The sequence below is a fragment of the Ylistrum balloti genome, unplaced genomic scaffold (genome assembly GCF_031769215.1).
Source record: "Ylistrum balloti isolate Yb309-2 unplaced genomic scaffold, AGI_CSIRO_Ybal_v1 Utg369916, whole genome shotgun sequence".
NCBI lineage: Eukaryota > Metazoa > Mollusca > Bivalvia > Pectinida > Pectinidae > Ylistrum > Ylistrum balloti.
In genome coordinates this window covers 1567528-1580905 of record NW_026782036.1, presented here as the reverse complement: position 1 = coordinate 1580905, position 13378 = coordinate 1567528, and the positions used below count along the sequence as shown (strand labels likewise).

General features: G+C 35.4%; 1 protein-coding gene across 1 annotated transcript; it reads right to left on the bottom strand.

Annotated features, from left to right (window-relative positions):
* Window positions 1-2359: 2359 nt before the first annotated feature.
* LOC132546865 (lim and transglutaminase domain protein ltd-1-like) lies at window positions 2360-8267 on the bottom strand. The gene is made up of 9 exons (XM_060210592.1): window positions 8211-8267; window positions 7923-8036; window positions 7590-7813; window positions 7227-7395; window positions 6017-6985; window positions 5002-5167; window positions 3727-4007; window positions 3226-3412; window positions 2360-2466 (listed from the first exon to the last, which is right to left on the bottom strand). The coding sequence occupies exons 1-9, from the start codon at window positions 8265-8267 to the stop codon at window positions 2360-2362; spliced, it is 2274 nt and encodes a 757-aa protein (XP_060066575.1).
* Window positions 8268-13378: the final 5111 nt, after the last annotated feature.

Genomic DNA, 13378 nt, shown 5'->3' with positions numbered 1-13378 from the left:
CTGCATGTAAGCAAAAAGTGGTCCAGTGTTAATAGTAGTGAATTATTTTACTGATATTTCACCTTCAAAACTTTAGAGAATCTACAACTATGACAGGCAACTGTTATATCCACACGATAACATACTTCTGATCTATCAACAGTGTATCAATGTTTGATCGGTATCGCTGCCATATATGAGACCGACTTACATAGAGTATGTGTTACATGTACAATACGTAATGCAGGATACTTAACTTCATTAAATATCTTGATATGTAATGTAGAGTGTGGTACCATTGTATAATCACTCAAGCGCGACTATATTTTGCGTATAATGTTACATCAAGTCGTACCAATCCACCTCTATAACGTATAACGCCGTTTGATCACATTCCAATGGTAACATATTTTTTCGTTGTACTGGATTTCAATTTACAGGTGGGTAACAAAAGATATATGCGTTTGAAATTCATAAGCGTTCAATCAATATGAAATTAAATCTCAAGGACACCTTTACTGACAGGATTGAAAACCATCGTTTTCCAAAAGGAATGTTTACTAAAACGAAACCTAGGAAGTATAAGTGTTTGTCTTAAGAGGTGCAGAATCCAGCTCATTGATAGATCGATCAGTTGTTACTATCCTAGTCTAACACTACACCGTGCTAAGGAAGAGATGAAAGATTACCCTCTGACAGATATTTCTTTGATAGTTACTCTCAGTATGATTATTTTCGTCTAGTTAAAAATGAATTACTTTTTCTTATTTATTTTTCATTAACGAGACACATGTAATTAATGTTAATTCATCCATTGAATAGATACTCCATTCCTACTGCAGCTGTTCCTTGACAGATAGGTTTACATATCTTTACAAAATGTGTTGCTTGTACTTAATATTCGGTGACATGTTAATCTGAAGTTTATCAGTTTCTTTTTTATACCATGTACAGCGAAAATGTAACCTTTAGAAATTTAAAACAACACACACAACACCACCACCACCATCACATACCACTACACACATAACCAACTTCACACACACATATACCAACGCACACCACCACCACCACCACATAAACACACACATCACCACTTATCCATACACACAAAGCCTTACTCACACACACATATTCACACACACCACAACCGCACACACACAACGTACCACAGCGTCAACATGTAAAGGGCTAAGTCAGATCAGATTCGATACAGAAACTATATGCATTTGAAGTCAATATATGTCATTCAGAAATGCTTCAAGTCGTGATGAAAAACAACTAGATAACCTCAAGAGATCTGAAAGGAGATTAACCAATATCTCGTCAGTTTTGGTACGTTATTCCGACAGAATTTATAAAGGTGTTCAATCACATCCTTGGCTTCACAATCGTTTATCTGGCACTGTAATAGTCACCAAAAAGAAAAGAGTAACAAGAATGAACTAATAGACTTTAAGGTTCTTTATTACCGATATCTTCGATTGAAAGTTATCTCTATTTGTTTTTTAAACATTTTTCAACAATAATCTGTCATTAAAACGACAAGAAACAAATCACAATTTAATATTTAATGATCGGTTATAAACATGTATAGAATATCTACTGTACAATCAGATAATGTATCGGCATGTAATATCATTTTTTACTAAAACAGAGACATTAGGGTAATATTTATATCTCCTCAAGCATGCATCACTGATTTCTATTCGCTTTTGTAGCAAATACAATTAATCCAAACAAAAATACCCTTGAAGCACCAATACCTTGTTATTTTTAATGTTTTTTTATAGAAAGAAATCAAGAATTCATAGCTCTCAAAAATAACATTAATATGAATAGGAAAGTTATAAAACAAAATGAGGATAAACATTATGGTACATATCGCTGCGAAAACGTAAGGTCCAACATACTGAACAGCACTGCTAAGAACATTGCAATACTTGGGAAATGGTATATATCACGTGATAAATCAGTGGCAGTTGTTGTAGTAAATATACAGTAGGTTTTATTGACCTCATCATCACAAATGTTGATACATTGCTAGTATATGTGAAGATATCCATGTCATATTCTATATCAATTTGCAAACTGTTTTGATACACATGTTATATTACAAATCGTAATATAGTATAATGGAAAGCTGACAAGATAGAAAGAAAATTTCTGCAACATATTTGGGATTATCATTTCTATGGAAATTTTGTTTTTCGAAATATATTGATAGATAACTATCAATATGGGTATTTATTGTGTACAAACTATTTCCATTTATAGCTGTTAAATCATCAGTCTTTTAAGTATAATTACGCCCGTCCTCCAGCCACGTTGGGAAGATGTTCTCGTCTCATTCGTTTCAGATGCGAATTCTCCATGGGAATCACAGCTTTACGGAATGTATCAAGACTCTTTCTGGTGTTAGTGCTGTCTTTTGTGGTTGATTCCCGTGGGGTAGGTTCCCTTTTCTCCTTACAAATATTTTGTACCTATAACAAGCAATTTCTTTGGTTTATTTTCGTTGATTAAACGACCTATTTTTTCCCGAGTACAACAATACAACAGGTATTATTCTTAAATCGCTGTTAGTCTATGTTATATACATATATATTGTTTAAGTCTTACCAAAGATTTATGATTTTTTTCGTTACTCTTTACCATAATTCCCATCAATCTGTCATTTTATAACCATGACCTATGACAGTTTTTTGTATTATTATCGCTCTGCGAACAGTTTTGGTCATTTCACCCGGTGATTACTTTACTGAACACCATAATAAAGGTGCTCCTCTCATGCTATATACAACAATTGCAATAAACTGTCGTGCTCAAGGACGACACGTGATGGTTTCATCTCAGCTTCCTGAGAAATACAAACTGCTCGGCTAGAGATCGAACTATATACCTTGAATGCTTTCCTTAAGATCTCTACTTACAAAACTAACTCTACCTAGTTAATCATATACCTATCATGTTATCAAACGTTTTGTAAAGTATAAGTATGACGTCATATCACATCTAAAGAATAAATATCTGTAATTTCCATCACTAAATTGTATACACACTAGTTTGTAGAGTATAGCAAATAAGGAAATGTCGATAATTGTATAAAATAAGCAATGGTTTTCCGTAACAAGGAAGAAATATTTTGAAAGCAGTTATTTGCAAACATGAATGAAATGTTATGTTAAGTTTATAGCGACAAATGAAGTTTAGAATTTAAAATGGCCATTGATCTAGTATCACTTACCCAGACGTACAGAGCCGCGGTACCTGGGCTAGCCTCTCTTACAGCACGGAGATCATAGGGTTTAAGGACATTCTCTGCGTCTTTCACACTCTCCATGGTGACGTCATCTGGGTCTAAGCTTGCTATTTTCTTCTGCAGACTGTCCTTGCCACTTTGGGCCATTAGGACTTGGATGTATCCCCACTCCTGTTCAAGACAATGTAGGACACACACGGAAATATATATACAGGCTTTATATAATGCGTCCCCTGACATGTCCACTTATTTAATTTGTGAATTTTAAAGTGTGAATATTATAAAACATTTATTGTGAAATCGTGTTTTCCTGGAAACCTTTCATGGTTACGTTGTATTCATTAAATCCACCCGTACACTGAAACTTTAACTCAATTTTAAACGTTTTTCAACAATTTTGAACAAATTAATTCAAAGAAATCAACAAAAAAAACATACGAAAACTATTTTTGACAGTAGTATTACTGATGCTATTACTTTGCTACCTGTAAATACTCTCTCGGTTCCCCAAACATCAAGTAGACCGCTATGAGGACATCCTGTATGACAGGTTTCGGGCTCCTGTAACTCCGAATCTCGGAGATAACCTTTGATTCAAGCTTTTCAATAGGATGAAGGTATCCGGCAAGCCTTTGAAGTCGACAAAGATAATCTTCTGCCCGCTGTATTTCTGGTTGTAGTTCCGACTCGAATTTAGAATTTCTGGCCTGCCATATGCTTTCTTTAAGGACGAACAGGTTTCGTCTTTTCAACGTGTCCAATAGGCCTAGTGCAAGGGAAAAACAAGTCATCATATAGGTGCTCGCATTTCTGAAGGTTTTTTCATTATCACAATATGAGACAATGTTCTGAGTCCTTTATCACCTAATCTTATTTCCTCTGAGTGTAAATTTTCTTTTGTTCATATTTTGTCCATTTTTTTTTAAACTTGAGTTTGAATTATGATTCTGTTCACGAGTTGGTATTTTATGGTTGCATTTAATCTTTGTCGTTCGATTACCTTTTTTTTTATTGTTGTCCATAGATTATTGTGGAGATGGATTCGTTTCGCATGCGTGGTCACGTGTAATCACGTTTCGCAATGTCACAAGACACTTTGTTTTACTCAACTATCAAAACTTTCCCCTCTCAGTGTCTCCCCAAAAGGGTTCGGGCGACAACCGGAGTCGGAAAAGAAAAGGTTTGCGATAAAGGTGTTCCAGTGTTTGAGGCTGCATTTTCTTAATCGTCATGGCAAAAAGACGTTTATAGAATGTTTTATGTTTAAGAAGTTATGCAGCTGACTGGCTACGACTATAACTCCCTGATAGTTACATAAAGTTTAGTTAACTCTACTTAATAAAAGTTAGATAGGAGACTGCCAGAGTTATCAGTGCTATTTATTGTAATAAGCCATGCCAATACTGCATTAAGTTCTAGAACAAAAATATGACATGCTCGTTAACGAGAAAACAGTTCAATTGAACTGAACTTTGACATATCAGTGTATACAAATTAACAAAACTTGTACACAATGGACAATAAAATGTTTGAAATGACTTCCTTTCCACACCAATACTTCCAAAAGTGTTTCATTACTCTTGGTACCAATGATTCTTATCCACTATAAATCTTAATCTATTTGTGAAGCACTTAAAATATTTCGACACAGAAAATAGAAAATTAAACTGTTGTTGCAACTCAATGCTTAAGTATACTTATCCTTGCCGATTCAATTCTTCTTGAAGAGATATTATCAAAGTGATAGTGTTGCTAGTCACCTTTCTTGAGTTTGAAATAGTGAAGTTTCTGGTTAGCTCTGTCAACTTCACCCCTGTCTTCAACATTGTGAAGCAGGAAAGCTTCCAGTGCGGCCCAAAGTCCGTCATATGTTCCTGATTCTGTCTGCTGCTCCAGTCGCTCCCTCAACACTCGTTTCGGATATCTCTACAACATATGAACATAAGAAAATGCACACTGGCCTTCTCAAGACAGTCATGACAAAGAAAGGCATACTGGAAAAATTCCTGTAAAATACCATCAACTGTGATCATTTGGATTTCATGACTCATCCACTCGAAAAATATCGTCAATGGCACAATGAGTGTTTGTATTTAAAATTGAACTTGGTTTGGTGATATAATCTAACTTTTCATTTTGTACTATTTGTGGTCTATCAGAAAAGTAAATACCTTTTTATATAGGTTCAAATTTCCAGGTTTTTACCAAACAGGAAGCATTTTGAATGAAAAGGATTTTATTCCACCGTGGAAAAAAATAACACTTTTACATGAGTAACGTTGGGATTACTGTTAATGACAATATTGTCAAACTTCAAAAAGCTTACTTTTTTGTGTTTGTTGCTGTGTTCACAATTGGACACATGACATTACTTACTTGGATTAACCAAGAAGCAGAAGACGCTTACTCTATCGGAACACCTGGTCTTATTCACATTGCAATTTTCTATGAGTCTCCATTTAAATCTTTCTTTTGTTTATGGTTTCATTTAATTTTAGTATGAATCATGGTTTTGTTGACATGTTGTTGTTTTATATTAAAAGGAAGAACTGACATATCCAGTACCGAATTAATAGACTAAGATAGTTATCTTAAACACGATGTGCACTTACGGATTACCGAATACTCCAGCCAGTGATTGGCATACAAAGTATAAATAGAAGTTTTTATGTATTTTTATCTTAGTCATTTATGGGCATCAGAAAGAAAATGAAAAACAGCACAAAACTTCCATTGTCCATCCTCCTTAACTTGGAACAGGATTGAAATACCAACCTCAGTCTCGGTGGATGCCTGTCTGCTACAGATAACCAGGTAATTACACACATTCTCATAATCCTCCAGGGAACCTTCGTCTCTTTTGGCAAATACAAGTAGGGCATATTGTCCTTCCTCGGGAACAGACAAACTTACATAAAGAATGCCATTTTCAGTTTGGTGGCTCACGTGATCCTCCAAATGGTCCCTGGTAACAAGATCATGATGGAGTTCCACTTTGAAGTGATAGTCGTCCATTGTTTCGAACTTGACGGTAACAACATCCTCTGGGATGACATAGATATGGCCTCCCTTATGACTAACTGTTTTCATACCAAGCTTTGAAAGGTATGGCGTTGGTCCCCAACCAAGTGAAGGAGCGAGTGGGAGGGGGTCGAGCTGTCCCGGAAACGGAGCATTCCCAGATATCAGCTTAAACTGACACATCACAGGCATGTCAGCAAAGTCGTCCACATTGTCCAGCAGGTCCCCATGAACATCAAATTGGTAGATACCCGGAACTGGAAGGACGATATCAAAAAACACATGGTTGTTCTTAGTAGTCTGATAAACATATCGTTCTAACAACGGTGGAAACTGTGTTGCAAGCGATGGACTGACGCCTAGCTCGTCATCGTCGTTACAATCATCGTGGTCGTTGTTGCTTTTGACTCCTGCAAACCCTTCATCACATGACTCGGCTTCTATCACCCTTAGCCCTCTTAAGAAAAAACTCACTGCTAGATTCTGTCCTATCTGTCGTGGGGAGGAGATTTCTATTAATACTTTACCAGATTTACTACGAATTCGGCCCGTTTTGGGGTTCACAATACGAATACCATTGCTGAGCATTTCCGGAGAACAAAACGGTTGATTGAGAAACTCGGTGGCGGTTAATGATTTTGGGAGTAGTTGCCATTCGGGAAGATCTGGTAAACACGTAAAGATGAATTCATCCGGTTCCGTTAAAAAGAAGTGGTTTTTCACCTACAAGCCATATGGAATTTCAATAATTAAGTCATCAAACATACTTTATAATGCTAGGCAAATGATACAAATGTCTTTAGAGTGTCTTGCCACTTTTTTTGACATATTACGTAATAGTACTGATTTGAAATACCTTTAAAGTTCAGGCCATTTTATATGTAGCTTTCACGTGAGGTTGACAATGAAGACACTTATCAACATCACAAATATAAAACACTTTGTATTAGTGATTTGAGCTGACCTTAACACTCGGATCCCTGGCTCTGGTAACATGAATAAACCTCCAGCTGCCCTGCAGAAACACAGCAGCCCATTTATCTTTCATATCGTCTGTAATGTTCGCATCTATCTGCCCGACTGCTTCTGCTCGAGTCACTCCTTGAATCATCACACACGGTATACCGCAATGGCTGTCGGAGACGATGTCAATGTTTTGAGAAAAAATTGTTTAGAGTACAAGTGTTAATTTCGAAATGAAATTTCAACGACGCATATCGTCTTTCAATAACAGAAAAATGCACTTGGCATGATCAATTTAATTTTTAAATTAAATTCATTTAAGATTTCACTGATAATTACTTTTTTGGAAGGAAAACTGTCATACCGACAAAGAAGAGTGAAGAATGTTGTTATGTCCCCTTTTCTGTCATTGACCATTCTGAGGTATCCCATGGGTGTGTTTGAGGACCCTTGACTTGAGACAAGCTCTGACGTCATACTCCCAAGCCAGATGTAGATAGACCAAACCTTCTCTACGTCATCCTGTGCCGCCCGAGTCAGCTGTCTCAGGAACTCGTCATAACTCTCTGCCATCGAGTCTACTGGTACCTACAAATGGACATACAAACCTCTCAATCACATAAGTATTTGCTTTCAAATTCCTCACTTTTATTGAACATCTGCATTTGCCTTGTAATTTTGACATATCGACACTAACCATTAACGCTGCCCTGGAAACTTTCTTGAGACGTTCGGGTTTGACGACATCCCTCCGGTGTGAGGTTGGAACACTAGGAGGAGGATACTCGTTCAGGATGGACGGAACCTTTTTCTAACAGAACAGGAAACGAGAGGCAGCAAATAAATACATGTAACACAATATCAACCAACAGCAATATACGTAAGTATTCTGTTAACGATTTCCCCAAATTTACAAAACTTACAAATATAAAACGACTATATAAAACAGTTTCCTTGGTTTTGTATTTACACTGAAATTACTTACATAGTCCGGTGTAGCAGGCCTGTCTTTGACTTTGACCTTAGACTTTCCGGACCCCATCTTGTCCTGACGTTTTTTGGTTACTGGAGGACGGAGAGACAAACGTGTTTTTAAAACCACATCAATCTCCTTAAGGTGACTAGTCTTGCTCCATTAAGTAATTTACATTAAGTACGCTTTATCTCAATTTCAAATTTATTTGTGCATTGTATGTTGGCCAAAATATCCTTTTCGAGTGCAACTGGTGTAAATAACACCAATCCCCCTTTCCCCTCCCCTCCTCCACTTTACCAATGATAAATTCAAACAGAACGGTGTAGACTATGACTATTTACAACCGTGATACCTTTAATAACGTAATGTTACCTGAACAAGGTAAATCTTGAGAAAACCAGACATTTAAAAGTAACGCAACAAACGAATTTAGAATAAAGCAAATCACGTCAATTGAAACAAACGTTACCAGGACGTCGTGTCAAAAATTGGGAATCAAATCAAACTACACAAAACATTTGGAATTATTCCTAGACCTTTAGAAATAAGAATTTTACCTTTCAACTTGATTTTTTAAGAAGTAATAAAGCAAAAAACTTACCGTTTTCATTATTCGAAGTTGTAGTTACTCGAAATTTCTGTCGTCAACGCCCCAAGTTACTTTTGTAATCGTGTTCATTGCAAAATCAGATCTCACCTGTACAACAACGGTTTAAGAGTCTACGTCGGCTCCGTACCTGTCACACACCAATTTAAATGTTACACCGTCGGATTTACCTCATCGCTGCATATAATGTCCTCTTTGTTCGCATGAATTATGAAAATTAAATAAACGTTGTCTTTTATTATTCGGGTGGTCAGAAATTAGAAAGTGGGTAGTGAGATAAGGGTTGTCAGGGGTTATGGATATCTGTGTGTATCGTTATAGATTGGCAAGTGTTATTTGGACATGGGTACACGTCAACAAAAACCTAACCTCAATGTTATCAATACACAAATACTCGATAATAACAACATGTCTAGTGCGCATGTCAAAGAAAGCTGGTAAAGTGATTCACTTTTAATCTCGCTGATTGAAAGCTGCGTTTAGCCAGAGACATATATATGTTATATGTGTCTCTGATTTAACCAGCTTGGTGTACATATTATGTATATAAGACTGAATAAAAGAAGCGCATGCTCCTTATGGTCGCCATTATAACGTAAACAACAATATATTTGTTTCCCATGTCAAATGTATTATTTTTATCGTAATATTTGTCTAACCTCGATCATCCATGTATGATTAAAACCCTTTCTTGCCTTTTTCAAAATTTATGAATACGCCTTAATATTCTGCAATATCCTACATAACAGTTTCTGCAACTCCGTGCAGTAGTTCTAAAACACAAAATAAGTAAAAACTTAGGGCGTGTGTAAAAACTACAGTGTAATGCTTTAATCGATAATTTGTAAAGAGTCCAACGAAGAGACCACATGGGGTGGTATTAAGAGAAAATGAAACCGCTAATGATTTACAGTGTATTGACGATATGTAGAAAACATACAGATGTAGATGACTCATAATTTGTCTTCTAATTAGTCTTTGGATATAATTTGATTAAGTTTTCCAATTCGTTGCTGGTCTTAATTATGTCGAATCAGATGGTTACACGCCTCCATTGTTCCGTGTTCTGAAAACGACTAGTCCCAATAGTCATGGTAGGTACATCTAATGGTGAAAGGACTTATTTTATGACATAGCCCATGTATTGAAATGTTAGTCAATCCACAAGTCTTCAGAACTCATTGTTGAAATATATACCACTAGGTATACATGGTGTTCAATTAAGTGGCAAAGTGTGTCAGACACTACTCAAAAGATTAAATTATATTTCAAGACGTCATAATGCAACTATGCTGCATTCAGTTATCACAAGTCACATTCCATTTTTTGTTTTTATTTTTTCATAATTCATAGATCGTTTAACAGCAGAATTTCAATGTTTATGTGGTATCGCCTTTTTCTGTACATTAAGATTTATTTATTCAGTGATGATTGGAAATGAATAAAAACACTGATCAAGTTCAAGAATCATAATTGATGAAAAAAGAAATAAAAACATAAAAGGTGAAACAATACATACACATTTTTTTAAATCTGTGTTTCGTATTACGTATATTGTAACAAAATTTTGACTAGTATTTTCCACGGTTTAATTTTTTAAGTCAGTACCATACATTTTAAATCATTATACATGTATCCTTACTACGATTTCATTCTGATTTTTGTAATGGTTGTCTCCCTTCTATTGATTTTCCTACTTTTGTTACGAACAAAATTTCTAATCAAAAGTATGTCCTATCTGCATTACATCATCAATAGTCCAACGTCAATAGAATTTATCATAACAATACTTATTTTCACTACCATGTAGATTATGAAAGTACCTTGCAATTAAGACAATTCCGGACGATATTGACTACGGTTCACTCTATTATAAAGGATCAACCTTTCGGAAACTCTCTACTTAGACAAATATGGCGGGATGGTGAACGTTTGTATTTTTGTGAGTTCATTTGCATATCAGATCACAGAAGTTGCCGCGGAATACATGAGAATGAACCTTTTGTACGAAACTTTAGATGTATCATAGATGTTTGCGACCGATATTATTGCAATAGAAGTATAGGACCTACCTGTCACAGCATCGCTTTGACAATGACTCTCTATTTATGATCGGTCTGTCAGTCGGTGACATTGTGACTATAAAAATGTACATGCACTGAAGTAGGCCCATTGACCCATCGTTCGCAAAAAATAAACTACTTGTTGAAGTTACATAGATGTAGGGCCAGTCCTTTTCCCATCTCTTTTGGATTTAGGTTATCTTCATATTATGGGAGAGCTAGTTGAATTTTTAAGAAGTAAACTGTATCGAGCCCAAAAAATCAACTACATGTGCACAAATGTACCAAACAAATGCAATCTGCAGTATCCATACACTGTAGGGCAAGGTAAGCTGAAGCAGTTGGCAGGATTCATGGTGCATGGAAAAAGGCGTGATATTATTATTATTATTTATACAGACCATTGAAAAGTCCCCAGGATACTTAAACACAACATTAACTCTTGGCTGATTTATTGTAAGTTGGCATGTAGAGGATTTTTATGACAGAATATCTATATTTTTTCTTGACATTACCATTGGCAACTAGACAAAGACAGTATTATGTGGTATTCTTCCAATGTTGTAAAAATCAACTTAAAAATTTTCTAAATACCAAATTAGAGAAAACCAGAAATTTACACAGGAATTATTTGATAGAAAACCAATTCACTCGACCTTCATTATATACACCTAAAATCTTAATTTCAATGCAGTGACTTAAAGTGAGTGTGGTTGTGATGATATAAGTTTTTATCAAATATATATTTTCCTATATTTCAATGGCAAAAAAAGTAATAAAATGGCTGTCGGTTCAGAAGATAACCATTTGTTGAGCATAAGAGAAAAGACATGTACAGTCAGAAAGGTAAAATTTATGTAGAACTAAAAGATTTAGATCTTATAATGATTGGCTCAAGGATTTATCTCGGATCTCTTGTAGCGCAAATAAGCCATGTTGATGACATCAATTAAATCTGAATTGTTGCTTGGTGGAGGATTTGTCTCCCCTGTATTATCAAAATATTGCTATGCAATGGCAATACAGCATGATTTGGTACCAAATTAACAACTCAACATAAAACTGTGTTCAACAGTCCTGTATTACTCAAATGTCATCTGTATAACTCAGTTCTGTCCACTGATAATTGTCAGTGATGGGTAGAACTGTAGAATGGAAAAGATATTTTCACTCCTCAAAAGTCTTGCACAAAATGCCTAATATTATTAATGACCAAAACAATGTCATATTATAGAACATTAATAAGGGGAGATCCCCTGATTTGACCAGTTTCATTTCTGTACTAGTGTGTTTCATTCCTTTAAACCATCTCCATACCAACAATAGAAGAAATGACAGTGATATATATGCATTGTGCATACATATATGATACAAAGGAAATGAAAAAAAAACTAGCTGATAAATCAATAATGAAATTGTAACTTTGACTAAAATAATTACAACCAAATTGATGTACATGTCTGAGTGAGTAAAGACAGAAAATGGGAGAGTTTTTGTCTTTTTCTTCTCTCCTGAAAGACATTCTATGGGAGAAATTATCCAGAAGGAATGAACTTCAGAAGTATTTTAAGTTTAAAAAACATAAGATTGAAGCAGAAAAAACATTCTAAAATAACAATCCTATCAATTTATCAAATAGTAATTTTTTTTTCATTGCGGCAACCATTCATTATTTTTGGAAACTTTGAGACAAAGATAAAACCGACTAAATCAGCAAGTCCCACGTGCACACAGAACTTTGACATCCACCACATTTTGAAAAATCATAATGTTTTATTTACATAATTATAGTGTTGTATTTACATAATTATGGCTTGGTTGAAATAAAAATATCCGATTAACATTTTGTCCTTTCATTTTCAGATGGTGCCATATCAAATCAACTATCTGTCTGATCCAGAGCAGCTGATATTAGCATGAAGAGACATCTGTATAGATTGTGTACAGGAAGCCAGCAAACAGAAGAAACTTGCAAATAATGATACTGTCAACATTTATAGGAATATTGGGCATACATGTACATCTTTCTGTGTTTGTGCAAAGATCATAAGAAGTCTCTTTTATCAAGATGGCATTATTGAATCACCTGTATGACTGGAACCCAGAGTCAGCTGTTATTGCACTGTGTATGTCACTGCCCTGGGTGAGGAAGAAGGTTGCTAAGTATTCAATCAATTTCCACCTTTATCTCATCATTAGATTTAGACTTTAAGACATTAATTCCATCCTATCTAAGGAGATTAAATTGAGTATTTGTTGTATTCTGTGATCTATATTGAGGAACTGTCAACACTGCGGAAGTACAATGTCGGTGACAGTAGAATTGACGCTGGTGTCTGGCCTGATTGTAATTGTATTAGGCGGTTTGTTCTGTGTGTTCATCTTCAGGCTCATGGTGTATCTGCTTCAGTTTCTGTTTGGTTTATTTGTGAATTTGGAGGAACAGCATGAGGAAAAACAGGAGAACAGGACTCATGTCAGTGAAATGGAGAAGAAAAAGTCATGAG